Here is a 23,399-nt window from a genome sequence, read left to right on the forward strand (position 1 = left end):
AATACTTTCTCAATACAGAAAGCTAAATGCGAATAGTTCCCTCAAACCTAAGGTCAGAAGTGAGGATAATCGCTGATGACTGCACAATGTTCAGTACTATTTGAAACTCCTCAGATACTGAAGTGGTCTGTATCCATAAAGAGTTGGACAACATTCAGGCTTGGGTTGATAAGTGGTAAGTATAATTCGCGCCACGCAAGTGCCAGACAATGACCATCTCAAACAAAAGAGAATCTAACGATCTCCCCTTGATGTTCAATGGCATTACCATCACTGCATCTCCAACTTTCAACATCTTGAGGGTTGCCATTGACCAGAAACTTAACTGGACTAGCTATATAAATACTGTGGCAGAAATGTTGTGCCTACTTTCTCTGCAAGCTCAAATGGTGACGCGGGTGAAAAATACGGCAAGAGATTTTCCTTGCCCCCCCCACCCACAAGGTTAGGAACCTCATTTCAATAAATTATAATATCACTAAAGGGTTTCCCCACCCTATAGTCCCCCCACATAGGTATCTCCCCCTTGCCAACGTGATGTAATGTCGACGAGGTTTACAACAGCTTTTTAAAATGGGAACCAGGTGAAGGGAACCTGCCGGCGTTGCACAGGTAAGCAGAGCCCCTGGTGGAGGGGGACATGCCCAGGCAGTAGCCTGGCCTGCCCCTGGCATGCTAGCACTGCCCTGAATCAGTGCTGGGGTGCCAAGGGCAGTTCTAAGGGGCAGTGCTGAGCAGCAGAACCCCCTCTGGGGCCCTCCATGGGTGTGAGGGGGCCTCGTATCCGTGACGGTATAGGTTCCCTTGTGCATGTGGGAGGCTTTGACTTTTGTTTAAAATCGGAGATCTCGGAATTCCCAAAGTTGCGGCTTTTTTCGTGCACCAAGTGCTGAATTATATGTTGAGAAATGCTGGCTGTGTGGCTGGCAAGATGTACGCCGACTCTCTCACCTGAGCCACAACATGGAGCCACAAATTATAAAATTCAACCCTATAGCCCCAAGAGCAAGTCAGAGGCTTGGAATTCTGTAACGATTAACTCATTACCTGACTCCCCAAAACCTGTCCACCATCTACAAGGCACCAGTCAGGAGTGTGATGGAATACTCTCCACTTATCCGGTTCCAACAACACTCAAGAAGCTCGACACCATCCAGGACAAAGCAGCCCACTTGATCCGCCCCTTCCACCACTTTCAACATTCACTCCCTCCACCACTGACACACAGTTATAGCACCGTGTACCATCTAAGATGCACAGAAGCAAATCATCAAGGCACCATCCAAACCGTGGCATCTGCCATCTAGATGGACAAGGGCAGCTGATGCATGGAAACACCACCACCTGCAAGTTCCTTTCCAAGCTAGACACCATCCTGACTTGGAAGTATATGGCTATTCTTTCACTGTCGCTGTGTCAAAATCTTGGAATGTTATTCCCTGTGGGTGTACCTACACTATATGGACTGCAGCAGTTCAAAAAGGCATCTCACCAACACTTTCTTAAGGGCAACTAGGGATGGACAATAAATGTTGCCCTTGCCAGCAGCACCCACCCATGAAAGAATAAAATTAAAATATCCTCGGCACTATTCTATATTTAACCTCATATTTTACTATTTGTTTCATCTGTATCGTAACTTTATTTTGAACCTTTCCATTGCATCACCTCCTGTGTGCTGTCTTCTCCCTCTTCACAAAGTGAAAAACTGTTGTCTAATCTTACACTTCTTTCAAATTGCTTTACCAATCGATGCCATTCTTCAAACCGGTTAGTCTAATACATTTATTCTTCCACATTGCATTGTTTATCGGAAAATCCAACATTCACTGTTTTTGTATTTTAAAAAAACCTTGATAGCATCTAACACTCCGAACTATAAACTCTCAGTACTTACAACATACATTTTAACGGTATATAAAACCTTCTTAATATCACTATAGGAGAAAATAGCCACCCACTAAAACATCGCAAGTTCCTATTTGCTGCTCGGAATAAGGAAATCACAAAAAAAAAAATCAGAATTAAATTAAACCTAATCTTTAGTGCTCCCCAAGTCGGCAGGTGGCAAGTTCTGATGTTTTTTAAGAAAAGGAAAGATGAGCTCAGTAAAGATGCTCCACATCAGCTAACAACACAACTGAAACAGTGCTTGGAAAACATGCTAAAATTATGGCTAGTAAAAAGCTCTGTCATATAAGTATTACCTTTGGCTGATTACACAGATAGCGGCAGAGTTCCCCAATATATTGGAATACTGTAACATTGTACTTTCGACAGTCATTCCAGAACTGGCTAGCTGAGAATTTCTTCTTTAGCACCAATGTTGCACCTAAATGAACACAAAAATGTACCTTTTAGGCATGTGGGCAGCAACACAAAAATTGTTCTCCTAATCACGTACTGTCAATAAATTGAGCTCTGTGACAATTATGATTACAAGCGTTATGGGTCAGGAGCACAACAGATAAAGTACATTTGGATGGGTTGAAATATAAGCCAAAGAATTTCAGAGCTTAATTTTCAAATTAACCGTCAGACAGCTCAGTGGGTAAATGCCCCAACTAATACAAGTATTGAACCACACCAAACATGAAATATTGGAAGACATACCATTTCTTCAGAATCTGAAAAGGAAGATGGATGAGCATTATTCAGGTTGTGATTCATTGATACGTCAATCCAAAATGCTAACCAGTATCTTCTCCTTTCAGATGTTGAAGAATTTACTTCCAATTTCTGGTTTTATTTCAGATTATAACTTGCTTCTTATTTCTTTTCCCTCACTAACTTTCTCCTCTTCCCTCGTCTCCTGGAATTATTCAATTTTTGTTGACATATGGCTCACTGGGTGCCAGTTACCCTCTAGCACCTTGCCCAAGTTATCATTATTCAATGATTATTCAGGAGTGTTTACGGTTCTTGCCTCTTGTAAGGTGTTAAGACCAATAAGATCTAATAATTGATCTCTAATCTATGTTCAATTATTTGATGCCAATTAGAGTAGTTCTGCTGATTCTATGTTGGTTTCACTGGCAACAATATTTAGAGAGAAACAATATCAACTAAAGATTCCATTCTTGATTATTATCCACTCATTCTTCCTGGGATGTGCACATTGAGGTGATGGGTTAGGACACAATCTCCTGTCTAGGTTGACATTAGGTGTCAGTGAGGGAGGATGCCAAAAATTGGAATGCTGACAGTAAGTTGTCTTGGATGCACAACTATCTTTTAAAAGTTAGGACCCAAGACTCTTGGGAGAATGACAATGAGCGCGAGTCAGCAGCCTTGTTGCGCCCGCCTTTGCGTCGGGAGAAAAAACGTTTTTAAATCCTTGACCTGCTCTCAGACAATTTACTTGTTTATGCCCCATCTTCGATGGGTCTTTACCATTCATTTGAACCATGAGAGAAGGTAGGCACCTCCTCCAATAAAGAGTGCCACCCATAATTCAGTTCTGTATTGGAATATCAAACTTATGAGCACAAATCCTAGTTTAGGACTCAACCCCCAAAATTAATATTGTCAACTGCAACAAATAAATACATGTTTAAAAATAAACACAGATAATTTAGCCTGGAGCTCAACAGGTTAGAGTAACTTGTTACAACAGGCTGGATTTTCATCTTAAAGGTGGGTAGCGGGAGTCTGGATAATGCCCAATTCTGCCCACTCACCTCAGGAGAAAGTGCCAAGAAGGATGGGATTTTCTTTTTTCATTCTGGGGCGGCGGGGGTAGGGTGATGGGTGACAGTTGGTGAGTGTGGGCAGCAGTCGACCCGACAACCCAGGAAAAAGGAATGTTCAGAAGGGTGCTGAGGCAGGCTGTTTAAAAGGCCCACCTTGGTGCCTTCATCCCATTAATGATGAAACAGAATGAACTCCAGCTCTCACCCCTCACACCAAATACACTCCCCATGCCCCATTCCCCCCCCCCTTCCCGCCCCTCGTGTCCCCATACCTAGGTATGTCCCCCACCCATACCCTCTGGCCCCTCATGTTCCCATGTTTTAATACTCTAATGGATAACAGGGCTCTCAGCCAAAAATGCATAATACTGCAAAATATAGACCCCAGGGAAAATGTTGTTTGATTGACAGCTCTGGCTCTCCACTCTATGCAGTCAATTGCACAATGTTTATTGACACAAGAAAAATAAGTTTCAGGTGCTTGCAATTTCAGCAATGATACTTCAAGGAATCTGGACAATTGACACTTTTATTGGGCTATAGTAAAAAAGTGGATAGGTTTCAATGAATTACTGTTTTTTTTAAAAAGCTTTTCTAATACATCCCATTGTCATGACACAGTTAATTGGTTCAATACAGTATATAGTGGGTGAATGGGCAGGGAAGTGCCAAAAGTTGGCGTGTGGGACTTGAGGAATTATTGGTGTTGTTTGGGGTCATTTCTTGGCATAGAGGACATGGGAGGGCCATCGTGGATGGGTGAGAGGGAATAGGTTGAAATGCGGCATGAGTTACCACGAAGGGGTTGGCTGGTGGAGGGGCACACCTTGGCATGGGGAGCATAAGCAGGACCTTTTGAACTTAATTTTTAAAAGGTTCCCTCATGCAGATTACGGTTAACGGCACCTCTGAGGTGCCATGAACCACAAGTCCTTGAAAAGCTGGCGGACTTCATAAAACTGTGGAGGGTCAGACATGCCTATCTCCACAATTGAGCCCACCAGGTCAGGAGTGCAGGCTCCAAACCCTGAAAATCGGAAACCATGGGAATGGGGTTGGCAATTCTGGAATTGCGAACTATCCACTATTTTTAAAAAGGTTCTCAAATCTTCCCGACTCGGTGAAAATCCAGCCCTGTACAGCAGCACTTCTTTTTTTCTCAGGCAGTAGTTAGCATTTAATTCAGAAACAAACATACCTATCTCAATGCAACCACAGATGCCTAAAAGAGAGGCTGCACCATGATATAAAGGAAGTGGAACATAGATGATGTCGTCCTTGGTGACTCCAAACACCCAAAAGCCAGCACCAGCCCTTAAGGATTGCAGCTGAGTGATCACCGCAGCCTTTGGTAACCCTGAAAATTTTCAAAATTACATTACATTGCAAGACCATTCAACTTTACACAAAAGTAAAAGTAAAGAATTAACAAACTGAAGTGCCACAATGTAACATTAACCGGGGGGAATTTATTCCTCCTAAAGTGAAGACACATAACACAGTGCTCTTCTTAAGTATAAAATATGCCCAATTCATAACAGAGTTGGCTTTAATTTCCATCCTTTTTCTATATTTCATATGGTGAGGTTCAGTTATGGTCACACCAATTTCTTTTAGTAAACAATAATTATTTATTCATTCACTGGATGTGGGTTTCACTGGCAAGGCTGGCATTTAGTGCACATTCCTCATTTTGCTTAAGAAGGTAATAATAATATTATTACATTACATTAACACTGCAATGAAGTTACTGTGAAAATCCCCTAGTCGCCACAGTCCAGCGCCTGTTCAGGTACACTGAGGGAGAAGTCAGAATGTCCAATTCAGATAACAAGCACGTCTTTCGGGACTTGTGGGAAGAAACCGGAGTGCCCGGAGGAAACCCACGCAGACACGGGGAAAACGTGCAGACTCCGCACAGACAGTGACCCAAGCCGGGAATCGAGCCCGAGTCCCTGGCATGGTGGTGAGCTGTCTTAAATTGCTGGAGTCTGTTTGTTGAAGGTAGTCCGTTTGGTAGAGAGTTACAGGAATTTGAATATGAACAAATGGGAATATAATTCCAAATCTGAATGGGTGTGGCTTGGAGGGGAACTTGGGGGTGGCTTCCCTTATACTATTAGGTGCTGGAGATCATGGATTTGGAAGCAGCCTTGGAAGAAACCTTGTTGGGCTGCTGCGTTGTATCTTGAAGATAGCACAAACTGTTGGCACATTGCATCAGTGGTGAAGAGAGAGAATTTTTAAGGTAGTGGGTAGGGTGCTAATCAAGCACGTGCTTTGTCCTGGAAGATGTCAAATGTTTGGAGCTACAACCTTCCAGGAAAATGGGGGATATATCATCATGTTCTTTACCTGTGCCCTGCAGGTGATGGTCAAGCTGTGGGATGTCAAGAGGTGGGTCACAGGGGCCTATATGCACTCGCAACCACAGTATATCTGTTGTTTGTCAGTTATGTTTGTGGTTAATAACGATTCCCTCGAGACATTGGCATTGGGAGATTTGATATTGAATGGCAAGGGGAAGTGGTTATAGACTTTGTTCTGTTTGAGATAGTCATTACCTGCCACTTTGCAGGGTGAAAGTTACTTGCCACTTATCAGCCTAAGCTTGGATGTTGTCCATGTTGGGCTGCATGCAGGCATGGAATGTTTCATTATTGAGGAGTTGTGAATGAAACTAACTGCCATGGTCAATAAGCATGTAAAAGGAATATTGAATTTGCATAAAATTTCACCCCCCCCCCCTCTTTGCCAAAATTCAAAAATGAATTGATAGAAGCACAGAAATTAAATCGCCTAGATTTTTATTTTGAGCAGCTTTCTGCACCTCTTCCATACTGGAGCCATATTTTCTCCCAGTTTCCTGCTCTTTCCCTGTACTGTTTTAATATTATTTTTCAGCATTGATCAAAATCTTTCTTAAACACTGGACAGACTTCTCCATCCTTCACGCCAATGGGATTCTCCGGTCCTGTTGCAGTGAATGGAGATTCGGCTGAATGCAGGGCGCACTGGGATCAGAGAAAATCAGCCACTGTGAATGAATCAACTTTTACTGTCACTCATAGTCATGCATTTCATAGACTAATAATCCTTTTCCATGAGAATTTCTCCAGCCGGGATCTTCTGATCCCGCTGAAATTCCTGCCCAAAGCTGCCTCTCCGAACTTTCCATCCAGAAGATCCATCTCTCCATTTTTGCTTCTACTATTAAGCCTTAATTTTATGCCTTTGGTACTGATTCTACAAGTGGGATAATTATTTCTCTCGCAAACCTTCTTTGGGACAGCACGGTAGCATTGTGGATAGCACAATTGCTTCACAGCTCCAAGGTCCCAGGTTCGATTCTGGCTTGGGTCACTGTCTGTGCGGAGTCTGCACATCCTCCCCGTGTGGGCATGGGTTTCCTCCGGGTGTTCCGGTTTCCTCCCACAGTCCAAAGATGTGCAGGTTAGGTGGATTGGCCATGATAAATTGCCCTTAGTGTCCAAAATTGCCCTTAGTGTTGGGTGGGGTTACTGGGTTATGGGGATAGGGTGGAGGTTTTAATCTTGGTTAGGGTGCTCTTTCCAAGAGCTAGTGCAGACTCGATGGGCCGAATGGCCTCCTTCTGCACTGTAAATTCTATGATAACTTTGAACAAGACTGATGAATTTATCTTAACTTTCTCGACACCAGTAAATCTGCTAATCCTGTCTTCTGCTCAGACATGGACACCAATGCATTTCATTTATGTCATAGTGGCACATGTACCCTTTCACCTCTCACTCTTTGCCTTTTATAAAAATAAAAGCAACTAGCTGTTTTCTTGCATGGTTATAGAGCTGTGCATCGTCCTGTCATTAGCAGTAAGACTTTGGTTAATCGGTGGATTTACGTAATGATTTTTTACATAATTCGAGCGCAACAGAGCAGTCTAGAAAAGTCGGTGTCGTGAATTTCCTTTATTCTGCCTCACCATGACTTGTTGATTAGTATGCATGATGTCAGCACAAAATCATACAGCACAGAACAAGCAGTTCCTCATTAGTATAGTGGTTAGTATCCCCGCCTGTCACGCGTGAGACCGGGGTTCAATTCCCTGACTGGGAGATTTAATTTCTAGGGGCTGGTTTGGCACACTGGGCTAAATCGCAGGCTTTTAAAGCAGACCAAGGCAGGCCAGCAGCACGGTTTTATTCCCGTACCAGCCTCCCTGAACAGGTGCCGGAATGTGGCGACTAGGGGCTTTTGATTTGAAGCCTACTCATGACAATAAGCAATTTTCATTTCATTTCATTTTCAAGGCCGTTCAGATCATCAAACCTGTGTGAACAAGAACTATCCAATTAGTCCCATCCCCTTCCCTTTTCCATACCCGTGCACAATTTCAACAGGCATGATGGACTAAATGGCCTCCTTCTGTATTGTATGATTCTATTTCTCCTCTAGTTTTTTCTGTGAATTATCTTAAATCTGTATCCTCTGGTTAATGACTCTCCTGTCACTGAGCAGTTTCTCCTTTATTTACTGTATCAAAACCCTTCATCATTTTAAACACCAAACAAATCTCTTCAACTTCACTGCTCTAAGCAGAACAAACCCAGCATCCCGAGTATTTTTGATCAGGGACGTCCCTGTATTCTGGTATTATCCTGGTAAATTTCCTCTGCACCATCGCAAGGCCTTGACCTTTTTCCTAAAATGAACACAATATTAACCGTTAACCTACCCAATGTTTTATAAAGGTGCAGCATAACTTATTTTTTTAATCTTAAAGGGGCAGTTTTAACCTTACAAGCTGGGAAAGTGCGTGAGTAGGTGGCCGATTATAAAGGTCATTATTACCAGTGTGTCAGGAAGCCGGTAGGAATCCGTCAACTTCCACTTTTAACCTGACCACAATCTGCTTTGCACGGCAATGTCCCTGTGGTACAGGTGGGTCTGCTGTGTAAATATGTAAAGATTTTACAAAGATGGATCTCCGCATCAAGCCGGATCGCCTGCAGCTGCATCCTCAAGCAGACAACGCCAAAAAGGACTTCCAACATTGGCTAGCTTGCTTTGAACCATAAATCGGATCTGCGACAGACCCAATCCCAGAAGCACAGAAGCTCCAGATTCTGTACACGCGGCTGAGCTCCGATGTCTTTTCCCTCATCTAGGACGCGCCTACCTAAGCAGAGGCCATGAAGGAGAACTACATTCAGCAGACCAACAAGATCTACGCCAGGCACCTCCTGTCCACGCGGCACCAACTTCCCGGTGAGTCTGTGGAAGATGTCTGGCGATCCCTGCTCGCCCTGGTGAGAGACTGTGATTGGCAGGCTGTTTCGGCCGCTGAACATTCTAACCTGCTAATGAGAGACGTGTTCATTGCGGGCATAGGGTCGGCCTACATCCGCCAGCGCCTCTTAGAAGGGGCTACGCTTGACCTCGCGGCGACCAAGAAACTAGCGCTCTCGCTCACAGTTGCCTCACGCAACATACAGGCATATGCCCCCGACCGCACGGCCCACCCCTCATGGGCATCGTGGACCCCGCCAGCGGCCACCCCATCATGGACCCCATCAGCAACCGCCCCGAGCCAACCCCACGCCTGCGCTGCGCGGCAGCCAACCAACCCCGGGGGACCCAAGTGCTACTTCTGCGGACAGACAAAACACCCGCGGCAGCGCTGCCTGGCGCGGAGCCCGCTCTGCAAGGCCTGCGGCAAGAAAGGACATTTTGCTGCAGTGTGCCAGGCCCGCTCAATCGCCGCTAAATTGATGTAATATCAATTACGCCGAGAAGAGAGTAGAGGGTAATCGAGGCTTTATTACACAGAGATGTGTGGCCTCCTACAGCTGCTGCCGAAATGGCTGCAGTTCGGAGAGCACACACATTTATACTCCGCCTACTTGGCGGAGCCAACAGGTAGGGATCTACCCCCGTACCTGTAGTACAGGGGCCTTACCGTAATACCCTCGTATGCAGTGCAGTATATACAATACAACAGTGGTGACTACCACACTAAATATCTGCTTGAACACTGAATTCTATCTTTAAAAGATGATTGGGGGGGGGGCGGGGGGAGGGATTTTCTGTCTGCCGACGCCTATATTTGGAACAGTGATTTTGGGCGGAAAATCTGATTTGACACCGAAATCGTGACGGATGCGGGTTCAGGCCAAATCGCCTCGACAGCGGCGCCAATGCTTTCCACTCCGCACGTACAGTAAACGTGGTTTGCATATCATTAACAGGCCTGACCTGGCATTCTCTGGGACCTCCTGATTCTCGGCCTCCGCTGGAGGGAATTACCAACAGCGAGGTTTACTTGTGCTTTTAAAAATCGGGAAACAGGTGCCGTTGCTGCTGAGGGAGAGAGAAGTAGGACACGCAAAGGCATGAACGTGGGCTATTGGTCCTGACACTGATCAGGCTGGCTGGGTTGGGGGCTCAACCAGGGCGGGGGGCAGCAAGAGTGGCCCCCCTGAAGGGACTGGGGTGGTGCCCAGGCATGGACTGGCAGCCAATTTGCTGCGCACCCCATTGACCAAGCACCTTGGCCCCTGGTTCAGCAGAGTGCCACCGGCAGTATGGGTGCCACCAACCCCGCACCCCACCATCCGCCATATCACCCCCTCCAACCCACCCGAGAGGAACGCCCACCATAGCCCCTACAGATGGCGCCAGATGGGGGCCACAGAGGGTACCGCTGGCATGGGCAGCACCCGCCGGCGGTATGCCTGGCAACAGGGAAGGGCGCCAGTGCCAGACGCACCAGGCTAACGTGTCGGCATTTCACCCCCTGCACACAATGGATATTGGAATACAACCAGGGAAGGTGCCTTCCTCTTAGTCGTTGCAACCCTGGGGGATGTACAGCAGCTGTACTAGCTGGAGCTGCTCGAGATGAAGGAAGCAACAGTAGCGGTGCCTGCCCCAGAAGAACAGAAGCCAGCCACTGAGGATGGAGGGCCGGCCACCCAACAGGCTGAGGAGGAGGAGGAGGTGCAAAGGAAGCGCCGCATAAGGCCTTGTGTGTATCAGCAGAGCCTGTTATTCGAAGACCTGCCGTACCGGGCATGCCGTTGAAGACGACAGCTGAGCAGGGGGACAGTGTAACATATCTACCAGATCATGGCACACCTGGCACCACGGGGAATGGGGGAGGACGCCCGCTCCTAGTGGCCATCAAGATGACGGTCGCACTGAACATTTACGCTACGAGGTTCTTCCAGCGCCGAGTGGGGACCTATCTGGGATCTCACAGAGCTCGGTACACAGGTGCATCCGCACCATCATGGAGGCGCTATATAGCCAGTTGGCATAATACACCCACTTCAATGTGGACTGAGCCCACCAGGATGCCTGGGCAGCGGGGTTCACTGTCATTGCTGAGATGCCCCAGGTTCAGGGGGTGATCAACGAGCACCTGCAGATGGCAGGCCACTCTTCACAACCTGAAAGGGGTTCCACTCGATGAACGTGTAGCTCGTATGTGAGCATTAGGTGCGTATCATGCATGCCTGTGCCCGATACCCAGGAACGATGTCTCCATCCTGGCATTCGATGGTTCCTGGCCTCTTTGAGGCACACCCCCGGCTGGGGTGTTAGCTCCTGGGTGACAGGGATTATCTGCTGTGGTCACGGACACACCACCCCACCCCCAGCCACCCCCCCAATTGCAACCCCCTCCGTGATACTTACCTGCGCCCTACAGGGTGTGGGCCCTGGATTGGCAGCAACAGCAGGTCTGGCCCTTGAGATAGAGGATGATGATAATCCGCTCTGGGATGTGCTCTGGTGCTCCGCATCGTTTGACAATGTCCCGGTAGCACTTTCCACCTGGGTGATCTCTTCATGCGAGTTGGTCATTCCATCACATGGTCCCATCAAATCCCTGGGGTTGGCGGAGGTGGGGACTGGGCAGTGCTGGGGTTGGGACACTGGAGCGATGTTGAGGTGGAAAGAGTGTGAGAGTGATAGGGGGTGGTTTTGGGGGGGGGCGGGGTGACACACGTGTTACGGAGAACCGCAACTCAGCGAGGTCTCACTTCCTCACCCGATGCCGACCCCCATTCTGGCGACTGCCCTTTCCTCGGGCCCGCCGACCACATCTAGTGCCCTCTGCACTGCCACGCTGAGGAGCCACAGGTCTGGTAGTCCCCCTCCAATGTTCTCCCCCTTCCGGCTGTTATGGGCAGTCATCCCGTGTGTGGGTCGGAATAGAAAACGCACAGTGCTAAACTGTCCGACGCATGAAGCCCAGGGGGTGGGGTGCTGATGGTTTCAGTGGCCATGGCACCTGGCCATGGCGGCCAGTATGGGAGCCGGCATGTGGTGCAGGGTGAGGGTTACGGGGTGTGGGTCAGAGGTTGGTACGAGGGGCACGTTGCTGCCTACACGCCCCGGTTGCCCTGAGGAGGTTGTGCAGTTTCTTCCTGCACTGCTGGCCAGTCCAGATGATGTTGCTCATGGCGCTGACGACCTCGGCCACCTGCACCCAGGCCCAGTGAATGGCGGTGGCAGGTAGCCTCCTTCCTGGGCTGGGGTACAGTGTCACCCGCCTCTCCTCCACGGTTCCTAGCAAGGTCTCGAGCTCGGTGTTTGTGAAATGGGGTGCCGCTCTCCTCGCTGCCATCTTGTTGGCTGGGATGGTGTGTGTGGGGAGTGAAGTGTGTATATGCGGCTGCAGCCTGTCAGCCTCCTGAGTGTCAATCGCGAACTCAGTGAATCTGGCACCGTTTCCCGTTGGAATCGATTGTGTTCCACATGGTGGTAGGGTTATCCCTTCAATGGTCGCTGAATTGCTCCTGGTGCGGCTCCAGCTTTGCTGTCATAAAAGTCCACGAACCCTGCCCCGGCGTCAACACTTAGGCTCAGGAACAGAGAATCCCGCTGGGGTTTCCTGGAATGCACCAGAAAAAGCAAGGTAAGATGACACTGAGATTTCACAGGGCTGAGCAACTGCCAAGCAAGAAACCTTCATAGCATAAGATCTGACAACTGTTTCCTTGCCCAACTGAAAGGCTTTTTGCTCACAGGAGCTTCTACTGAGAGAGCAATTTCACTGCTGTGGGGATGATTTCCAATACATTGGGAGATCATTTCTCCTGCCTTGAAGTATTTTGTCTTAATCTGCACTTCCTGCTTTCAACATGCTGGTCAGATTTGGAACTGCTCATAACCGCTCTACCATGGACCTCAGATGAGGAGCAAGATGCACAGCAACATAACAACGAAAGCAGGTGTAACAGCAACCTTCTGCTTATAAACCTGTCGCTCTCCAGGAGTGATGGAATGAGCAGATGTTCAGTTTGCAGGAGGTGATATCCCCAATACAGGGTTTACAGGCAGAGGATATTCTTCTTGGATGTGGCTGAATACATGAGGCTCAAAGTCTCCTGTCTGTTGGTTGCTGACATTTGCAGTCTCCTGGGAGAAGGCTGCTGACTCAAGTGGACCAGGTGTCAATGTCACCACTGTCCTTAATTTCTTTCAACACCAGGTTAAAGTCCAACAGATTTGTTTCGATGTCACTAGCTTTCGGAGCGCTGCTCCTTCCTCAGGTGAATGAAGAGGTATGTTCCAGAAACACATATATAGACAAATTCAAAGATGCCAAACAATGCTTGGAATGCGAGCATTCGCAGGTGATTAAATCTTTACAGATCCAGAGATGGGGTAACCCCAGGTTAAAGAGGTGTGAATTGTGTCAAGCCAGGACAGTTGGTAGGATTTTGCAGGCCAGATGGTGGGGGATGAATGTAATGTGACATGAATCCCAGGTCCCGGTTGAGGCCGCACTCATGTGTGCGGAACTTGGCTATAAGTTTCTGCTCGGCAATTCTGCGTTGTTGCGCGTCCTGAAGGCCGCCTTGGAGAACGCTTACCCGGAGATCAGAGGCTGAATGCCCTTGACTGCTGAAGTGTTCTCCGACTGGAAGGGAACATTCCTGCCTGGTGATTGTTGCGCGATGTCCGTTCATTCGTTGTCGCAGCGTCTGCATGGTCTCGCCAATGTACCACGCTTCAGGACATCCTTTCCTGCAGCGTATGAGGTAGACAATGTTGGCCGAGTCGCACGAGTACGTACCGCGTACCTGGTGGGTGGTGTTCTCACGTGTAATAGTGGTATCCATGTCAATGATCTGGCACGTCTTGCAGAGATTGCCATGGCAGGGTTGTGTGGTGTCGTGGTCACTGTTCTGAAGACTGGGTAGTTTGCTGCAAACAATGGTTCATTTGAGGTTGCGCTTGTCCATAGGGGATGGCTTCTTTAATGTGTTTAGGGTGGAAGCTGGAGAAGTGGAGCATCATGAGGTTATCCGTGGGTTTGCGGTAAAGCGAAGTGGTCAAAGGATGGTCACCTTAGCACTTCGCTTTACGGCAAACCCACGGATAACCTCATGAAGGATGGTCACCTTAGCACTTCGCTTTAAGCGCTCCGTATACACAGGATCTGCTCAGACGAGGGGGAGCGTAACAGACATCTACAGACGTTGAAAGAAGCCCTCGTACGAACGGGATATGGCACTCGACTCATCGATCGACAGTTCCAATGCGCCACAGCGAAAAACCGCACCAACCTCCTCAGAAGACAAACATAGGACACAACCGACAGAATACCCTTCGTCGTCCAGTACTTTCCCGGAGCGGAGAAACTACGTCATCTTCTTCACAGCCTTCAACACGTCATTGATGACGATGAACATCTTGCCAAGGTCATCCCCACACCCCCACTACTTGCCTTCAAACAACCGCGCTACCTCAAACGAACCATTGTTTGCAGCAAACTACCCAGTCTTCAGAACAGTGACCACGACACCACACAACCCTGCCATGGCAATCTCTGCAAGACGTGCCAGATCATTGACATGGATACCACTATTACACGTGAGAACACCACCCACCAGGTACGCGGTACGTACTCGTGCGACTCGGCCAACGTTGTCTACCTCATACGCTGCAGGAAAGGATGTCCTGAAGCGTGGTACATTGGCGAGACCATGCAGACGCTGCGACAACGAATGAACGGACATCGCGCAACAATCACCAGGCAGGAATGTTCCCTTCCAGTCGGAGAACACTTCAGCAGTCAAGGGCATTCAGCCTCTGATCTCCGGGTAAGCGTTCTCCAAGGTGGCCTTCAGGACGCGCAACAACGCAGAATTGCCGAGCAGGAACTTATAGCCAAGTTCCGCACACATGAGTGCGGCCTCAACCGGGACCTGGGATTCATGACACATTACATTCATCCCCCACCATCTGGCCTGCAAAATCCTACCAACTGTCCTGGCTTGACACAATTCACACCTCTTTAACCTGGGGTTACCCCATCTCTGGATCTGTAAAGATTTAATCACCTGCTAATGCTCGCATTCCAAGCATTGTTTGGCATCTTTGAATTTGTCTATATATGTGTTTCTGGAACATACCTCTTCATTCACCTGAGGAAGGAGCAGCGCTCCGAAAGCTAGTGACATCGAAACAAACCTGTTGGACTTTAACCTGGTGTTGTAAGACTTCGTACTGTGCTCACCCCAGTCCAACGCCGGCATCTCCACATCTTAATTTCTTTGCCTCTGGTTTCATCCAGGGATCGGTAAGTGATATCTGTAGAATCTCACAGTCCGCTGCCCTCAAAGGTGGCCAACATCATGTTTGTCAGGTCTGAGGCCATAAAATTTTGTTTCTTTTGTCTGGTCAGCTTTTCACTGCAAAGTGCTTTTCAATATTTGTGCGGTATTTATCACAAGGATAAGACCTGCATTATACCTTCCAGGCTGTATGGTCACTCACAAGTTTAGTGGGAGCATTGACTGGGACTCATGTGCACTTCTCAACTGACGAGGCCAGCCAGAATAATTGGGCGCTTGGATTTGTCACTCTGGCTGGTTTCCCACTGGTCCAGGGAGTCATGACTACATGCATGGAGATCAAAGTGCCCCCAGATCACAAACAAGTCTTTGTCAACAAAAAGGGCTTCCACTCCGTCAGTGTTCAGCAATTATCCAACCACAGAACGACCATCAGGCACGTTTTCATCAGATTCCCAGCAAGCTGCCATGAAGCTTCCATGATCATGAGGAATGGTGGAGCTGGCCCGAAGGGCCGAATGGCCTCCTCCTGCTCCTATTTCCTATGATTCTATGTTTCTGTATTTGTAGGTGCACCAATCCCTCTCTGCCTAAGCATTTCATAGCATCGACATCTGACAATTCGATCCTCATCATAATGCAATGAAACACCAAACTTTCACTGCGGTCCTCAATAATTGTTGTGGGGTGTGGTGGTGGTGGTCATTGAACAGAATGTGGCCGACTAGCCATCGCCATATTGACAGCTTCAGAGGAGTTTGAGATAAACAGAGTCTCTGCATATAGAGATAATGGCAGAATTTAATATCTCATACCATACAACACCCAATCATAGGTGACTTGGTATCAGCAGCCACTGAAACATAGCAATGTGCACAATGGTGACTTGGAATCCTTTTACATGATCAGTTCTAATTCATGTCACGTTCAGAGCCACACATGCTGCTATCTGCTCTGATGTGGCAGGGCCCTCGGTCTCCAAGGCCCAGAGAACATTGGACCAAGAGTATTTGAACATTCAGAGCCAGGATATAAGCAACTCAATACCCTAATCCCGCCTTCCCCCATATCCCTTGATCCCCTTCACCCCAACTGCTATATTCAACTGCTTCTTGAAAACATACTGTTTTGACCTCAACTACTTCCTATGGTAACGAATTCCACAGGCTCAGCACTCTGGGTGAAGAAACTTCTCATCTCTGTCCTAAATGGCCTACACTGTATCCTCAGACTCATGCACTAATATACCTAGGAGGTATACCAGTACATGAGTCACAAAAAGCTAGTATGCAGGTACAGCAAGTAATTAAGAAGGATAATGGAATGCTATCCTTTATTACAAGCGGAATTGAACATAAAAGTAAGGATGCTGTGCTTCAGTTGTACAAGAATTTTGTGACACCAAATCTCAAATATTGTGCGCAGTTTTGGTCTCCTTATTTAAGGAAGGATGGAAACGCTTTGGAGGTGGTTTATTGGATTGTTAAGTGGAATGTGTGTGTTGTCTAATGAGGAAAGGTTGGACAGACAGGCCGCATTTTCACTGGAGTATGGAAGAGTGAGAGGTGATTTAATTTAAGTGTACCAGATCCTGAATGGACTTGACAAGGTGGACATAGAAGGATGTTTCCCCTTGTGAGTGAATCCAGAACTAGGGGCCACTATTTTAAAATTAGGAATTTTGCCCTTTTAGGACAGAGATGAGATGAATATTTTGTTCTGCGGATTGTGCGACTTTGGAACTCTGCCTCAGAAGACGGTGGAGGTAGGGTCACTGAACGTTTTTAAAGCAGAGTTAGATAAATTGTTAGGCAAGGAAATCAAAGGTTATAAGTAGATGGGACTGTAGAACTTAAAACACAAACAGATTAGCCATCTTATCAAATGGGTTTTATAAATAGGTGCATAATACAAAAGCGACTTGTATGAAGTACTGGTTTGGAACAGTGCATCCATTCCTGGGCACCAGGCTTAATGAAGGACGTGTAAGCATTAGAGAGAGTGCAGAAAAGATTCAGAAGAATTGTTCCCAGAATGAAGAACTTTATTTATGTGGAAAGACAGGAGAAGCTGGACTGTTTCCTTGCAGAAGAAAATATTGAGAGGAAGTTTGATAGAGTATTCAAAATCAAGAAGGGTTTTGGGCAGATAAACTGTTCCCATTGGTGGAAGGGTGGAGAACAAGAGGCACACATTTATGGTAATTGTCAAAAGGGGCAATGGTAACATCAGGAAAAATCTTTATGCAACGAATCGTTAGGATCTGGAATGCAGTGCCTGGGAGTGTGGAGGAGGCAGGTTCAATCAAGGTATTCTAAAGGGGATGGGATCATTTTCTGAAAAGGGAAATGTGCATGGTTATGGGGAAAAGGCAGGGGAATGGCACTAGGTCAATTTTTCTTGCAGAGAACCACAACAAACAAGACAGGCCAAATGGCCCCCTTCTGTGCTGTAACCATTCTGCGATTTTAAAAACCTACATAATTGTGATGAACGGTTACTGCCTTTTCATCATGTAAGGTGATGTCCCCTTTAAGACCAGGCTTGGAACCCTGGGGACTCCGCCTCTGGCTCCGCCCATCTGGGAGCCATACATAAAGGCCTGCCTCATGGTCTGTATAGCAGTCAGCTCTCGTCCAAATCTGTAGCATAGTTATTAGCCTAATAAAGCCTTCTTTACAGTTTAATCTCTAAGCAGCATTATTGACGGTACCTCAATTTATTAGGCTAAACTAGATTCAGGATGGACGCAGGCCTAAAACCAGAGAAGCTCAATCTGGAAGCACGAACGCCGGAGGCAAAGGACATTTTTAAATACTGGCTGCGGTGCTTCGAGGCTTACCTGGACTCCTCAGAGACTCCCATCCTGGGGCCACGCAAGCTGCGCCTACTCCACGCCCGGGTGAGTCACAGAATCTCCGCCACGCTCAAAAAGGCGACGATTTATGAGGAAGCGATTGAGTTGCTCCGCAAGCGGTTTGTCAAACCCGTCAATGAGGTGCACGCCCGGCATCTGCTCTCTACCTGCCGGCAGCGCTCGGGGGAAATCGCTCGACGAGTTTGTTGAGAAACTCACCGCGCTGGCCAGGGACTGTGACCATCAGGATGTGACAGGGGAAGTCCATATGAACCTGCACATCAGAGATTCTTTCGTGTCCGGCATCCGCTCGACCTACATCCGGCAGCGACTGCTCGAAAACGGGGCAAAAGACCTCCAGGAGACGCTAACGCTCGCCTCCTCGCTGGAGGTGGCCCGACACAACTTGGGTACATACCCCGCGGACTCTGCCAGGCCCCCCCGGACTTCCTCAGACTCGCCCGTATTACAGGCCTGCGCCACGTGGCGACCCGCTCACCATGGGGGCACACCTTGCTACTTCTGCGGGCAGGGCCAGCACCCACACCCACGCTGCCCAGCCCGCTCCGCGATCTGCAGCGACTGCGGATAGAAAGGGCACTTTGCGAGGGTCTGCCTGGCCAGACCCAGGGGCCAGAAAAACAAAGGACAGCCGGCCCGAAAATCAGGCTCTCAGGCCCGCAGGCCTCGCAATGCTGCTGCGCACCGACCCGGCACGTCCTCTTCTGACGCGTCATCAGCCTCGTGCGAATCATGGGAGCGGCCATCTGGTCGGCGGCCACCTTCTCGACCCGACACGTGCGACCAACGGCAGCGGCCATTTTACGACTCCGACTACCCGCGACTGGGTGCGATCACCCTCGATCAAACTCGGCCAAAACACCTGCAGAACTCCATGATGCAGGTCCAGGTCGACGGGCACGACACTGCATGCCTCTTCGACTCCGGGAGCACGGAGAGCTTTATCCACCCTGAAACGGTAAGGCGCTGCTCCCTACGCACCCATCCCACATCCCAAACCATAGCCCTCGCATCTGGGTCCCACTCGGTACAAATCACGGGGTACTGTATTGCGGATCTCTCGATCCAGGGTGCCAAATACACCCGTTTCAAATTTTATATCCTCCCTCACCTCTGTGCCCCTCTGCTGCTCGGACTGGATTTCCAGTGCAGCCACCGAAGCCTGACACTGAAGTTCGGCGGTCCCTTGCCCCCCCTCACGGTGTGCTGCCTTGCGACACTGAAAGTCGCACCCCCCTCGCTATTCGCTAACCTCACTCCCGACTGTAAACCCGTCGCCACCAGGAGCCGGCGCTACAGTGCCCAAGATATGGCTTTTATCAAGTCAGAGGTCCAGCGTTTACTGGGAGAGGGGGTCATCGAGGCTAGCAACAGCCCTTGGAGAGCGCAAGTGGTGGTAGTCCGGTCCGGGGAGAAGAAACAGATGGTCGTGGATTATAGCCAGACCATAAACTGATTCACGCAGCTTGATGCGTACCCCCTTCCTCGCATCGCGGAAATGGTAAATCGGATCGCCCAATACCGAGTCTTTTCCACGGTCGACCTCAAATCTGCCTACCACCAGCTCCCCATCCGACCAAAAGACCGCCCCTATACTGCCTTCGAAGCAGCCGGCCGGCTCTTCCACTTCCTCAGGGTCCCCTTTGGTGTCACAAATGGGGTCTCCGTCTTTCAAAGGGCGATGGACCAAATGGTGGACCAGTACGGTTTGCGGGCTACATACCCGCACTTGGACAATGTCACCATCTGCGGCCATGATCAGCAGGACCATGACGCTAACCTCAAAAAGTTCCTCCAGACCGCCCGAGCCCTTAACCTGACCTATAACGAGGGCAAATGCGTTTTCCACACCACCTGGCTGGCCATCCTCGGCTATGTCGTGGAAGACGGGGTCCTAGGTCCCGACCCCGACCGCATGCGCCCCCTTAAGGAACTCCCTCTCCCCTGCAGCCTCAAGGCCCTCAAACGGTGCTTGGGGCTTTTCTCCTATTACGCCCAGTGGGTCCCCAAGTATGCGGACAAAGCCCGCCCACTCCTAAAGACCACCACTTTTCCCCTCTCGGCTGAGGCTCAATTGGCCTTCAACCGCCAAGGCCGACATCATCAAGGCCGCCATGCACGCGGTGGACGAAACCATCCCTTTCCAGGTAGAGAGCGATGCATCAGACATCGCCCTGGCTGCTACCCTCAATCAAGGAGGCAGACCAGTAGCGTTCTTCTCCCGAACCCTCACCGCCTCCGAGATTCGACACTCTGCAGTCGAAAAGGAGGCACAAGCCATTGTGGAGGATGTGCGGCGCTGGAGACACTACCTCGCCGGTAGGAGGTTTACCCTCGTCACCGACCAACGGTCGGTCGCCTATATGTTCGATAACACGCAACGGGGCAAAATAAAAGACGATAAAATTTTGAGGTGGAGGATCGAACTCTCCACCTACTCGTACGATATCAAGTATCGTCCAGGGGAGCTCAACGAGCCCCCAGATGCCCTGTCCCGCGGCACATGCGCCAACGCGCAGGAGGACCGCCTGCAAGCCATCCACAATGACCTCTGCCACCCGGGGGTTACCCGGCTCGTCCATTTCATCAAGTCCCGCAACCTACCTTACTCAACCAAGGAGGTCAAGGCCATGGTCAGGGCCTGCCAGGTCTGTGCGGAGTGCAAACCGCACTTCTATCGGCCAGACAAGGTTCGGCTCGTGAAGGCCTCGGGCCCCTTTGAGCGACTGAGCGTGGACTTCAAGGGGCCCCTCCCGTCCACCAACCGTTATGCCTATTTCCTCACCGTGATCGATGAGTTCTCCCGTTTCCCATTCGCCATTCCCTGCACCGACATGACCTCAGCCACGGTGATTAAGGCACTGCACAGCATCTTCACCCTGTTCGGTTTCCCTGCTTATATCCACAGCGACCGGGGTACATCGTTCATGAGCGATGAACTGCTTCAGTATCTGCTCAGCAAAGGCATCGCCTCGAGCAGAACGACCAGCTATAACCCACGGGGAAACGGGCAGGTGGAGAGGGAGAACGCGACCGTGTGGAAGGCTGTCCTTCTGGCCCTGCGGTCGAGAAATCTCCCAACCACCCGCTGGCAGGAGGTCCTACCCGATGCCCTACACTCCATTAGGTCACTCCTCTGCAAGGCCACAAATGAGACCCCTCATGAGCGATTGTTTCTCTTCCCCAGGAAGTCTACCTCCGGGGTCTCGCTTCCACCTTGGCTGACGGCTCCGGGACCTGTTCTTCTCCGGAGGCACGCGAGGAGCCATAAAACGGACCCCCTAGTTGAAAAGGTCCGACTGCTCCACGCCAACCCCAGTTACGCCTACGTGGAGTACTCCGACGGCAGGCAAGATACGGTTTCCCTCCGGGATCTGGCGCCCGCTGGATCCTCCACCACAGATGCCCCTTCCCGCGCCGCTCCCCTGCAGGACCCGTCGCCCCCCTTTACACACCCCGCCGGCGCCGGCTTCGCTACCCCCGGCCCTGCCTAGTTCCTCTGCCCCGACCCGGACCGAAGCTCCGACCGCTGTGCTCCCGGATGTGCCCTCAACCGGGACGTCCGTGCCCACCGCACCACCGCCCGAACTGAGGAGATCGAGGAGGACGATCCGGCTGCCGAGACGGATGGACCTATGATGGCACTTCACCCCCGCCGGACTCCTTTTTAAACAGGGGGTGAATGTGATGAACGGTTACTGCCTTATCATCATGTAAGGTGATGTCCCCTTTAAGACCAGGCTTGGAACCCTGGGGACTCCGCCTCTGGCTCCGCCCATCTGGGAGCCATACATAAAGGCCTGCCTCATGGTCTGTATAGCAGTCAGCTCTCGTCCAAATCTGTAGCATAGTTATTAGCCTAATAAAGCCTTCTTTACAGTTTAATCTCTAAGCAGCATTGTTGAGGGTACCTCAATAATGCTTTGAATCTCATCCAAGCAGGGTCCCCTTAAAGAATTGACTTGAAGTAGAATGCTGTGGGGCACTTCCTCCCCGTGCCTACGTGGGTTTCCTCCAGGTGCTCTGGTTCCCTCCCACAGGGAGGGTAAACCAGGGGCTGGTTTAGCACAGTGGGCTAACCAGCTGTCTTGCAAAGCAGAACAAGGCCAGCAGCGCGGGTTCAATTCCCGTACCAGCCTCCCCGAACAGGTGCCGGAATGTGGCGACTAGGGGCTTTTCACACTAACTTCATTTGAAGCCTACTTGTGACAATAAGCGATTTTCACTTCATTTCAGTCCAAAGATGTGCATGCTAAATTATCCCTTGGGTGTCCAAAAGGTTAGATGGGGTTGCTGGGAAGATTGGAGGCGTGGGCTTGGGTGGGGTGCTGTTTCTGTGGGCCAGTGCAGACTCGATGGGCCGAATGGCATCCTTCTGCACTGTAAATTCTATGTCAGAGAATACCTAACAGTGCACAAAGAACTATGGGATTTTCTTAATGCTAATTATGTCAATTATGTTGCACTGATAATGAGAAATACAAAATGCTTTATTGGATTTTGCATGTTACTCTTAACTGAAATGACTTCAGTGAAGGAACAGCACCATCAGTGTGAAAGAAATCGAAAGAAACTATAGCCAATGTTCATGATGTAGTCAAATCAATTTAGGCAGTTGTACTTTTAAATGCTGCATTATACCAGGTCATAGAGAGTGATTGAGTTGTAAATGTACAGAAGGCCATTTGGCCTATCAAGATCATAATGGCTCACTGTCGAACAATCAGTCTGTTCCTTTCTCCACTCTATCCCCAGCAAATTTATTTTCCTCAAGTGTCCGTCCAATTTCTTTTAGAAATCATTCATTGTCTCCACTTCTACCATCTGAGGTGTCAAGTTCCAAGCCATCCCACTCACTGCATAAAATTGTTTTTCCTCACATCATGCCCACATCTCTTGCCCAAATCTTTAATTTTGCCTCCCCTAGCTCTTGTACCATCAACTAATGGGAAATGCTTTTCTTTATATACCTTATCTAAACCTTTCCTCATTGTGAGGGGAATTGATTATAAATTGATGAGGGGTTATGCCTCAGTTGTACAGGGCGTTGGTGAGATTACATCTGGAGTAGTTTGTACAGTATTGGTTTCTTTATTTAAGACAAGATGTATGAGCTGAGAAGCAGGTTTACTAGACTAATACCAGGAATGGGCAGGTTGTATTATGAGGAAAGGTTGGACAAGTTAGGTTTGTATCCACTGGTTTAGAAGAGTAAGAGGCGACTTGATCGACACTTTATGATCCTGAGGGTATTGACAG

The 23,399-nt window shown here is 49.1% G+C and overlaps 1 protein-coding gene across 1 annotated transcript in view; it reads right to left on the minus strand.

Moving 5' to 3' along the window:
• Nucleotides 1-23,399, minus strand: part of slc27a6 (solute carrier family 27 member 6) — a 106,659-nt gene that overhangs the window by 53,263 nt on the left and 29,997 nt on the right. Inside the window, exons 3-4 of the mRNA XM_072516853.1 lie at nt 4,891-5,049; nt 2,208-2,332 (exon numbers count right to left, since the gene is read on the minus strand). Coding sequence (XP_072372954.1) covers nt 2,208-2,332; nt 4,891-5,049 — 284 coding nt within the window. The remainder of the gene's footprint in view (nt 1-2,207; nt 2,333-4,890; nt 5,050-23,399) is intronic.

Source organism: Scyliorhinus torazame, chromosome 9, assembly GCF_047496885.1.
Source record: "Scyliorhinus torazame isolate Kashiwa2021f chromosome 9, sScyTor2.1, whole genome shotgun sequence".
Classification (NCBI taxonomy): domain Eukaryota; kingdom Metazoa; phylum Chordata; class Chondrichthyes; order Carcharhiniformes; family Scyliorhinidae; genus Scyliorhinus; species Scyliorhinus torazame.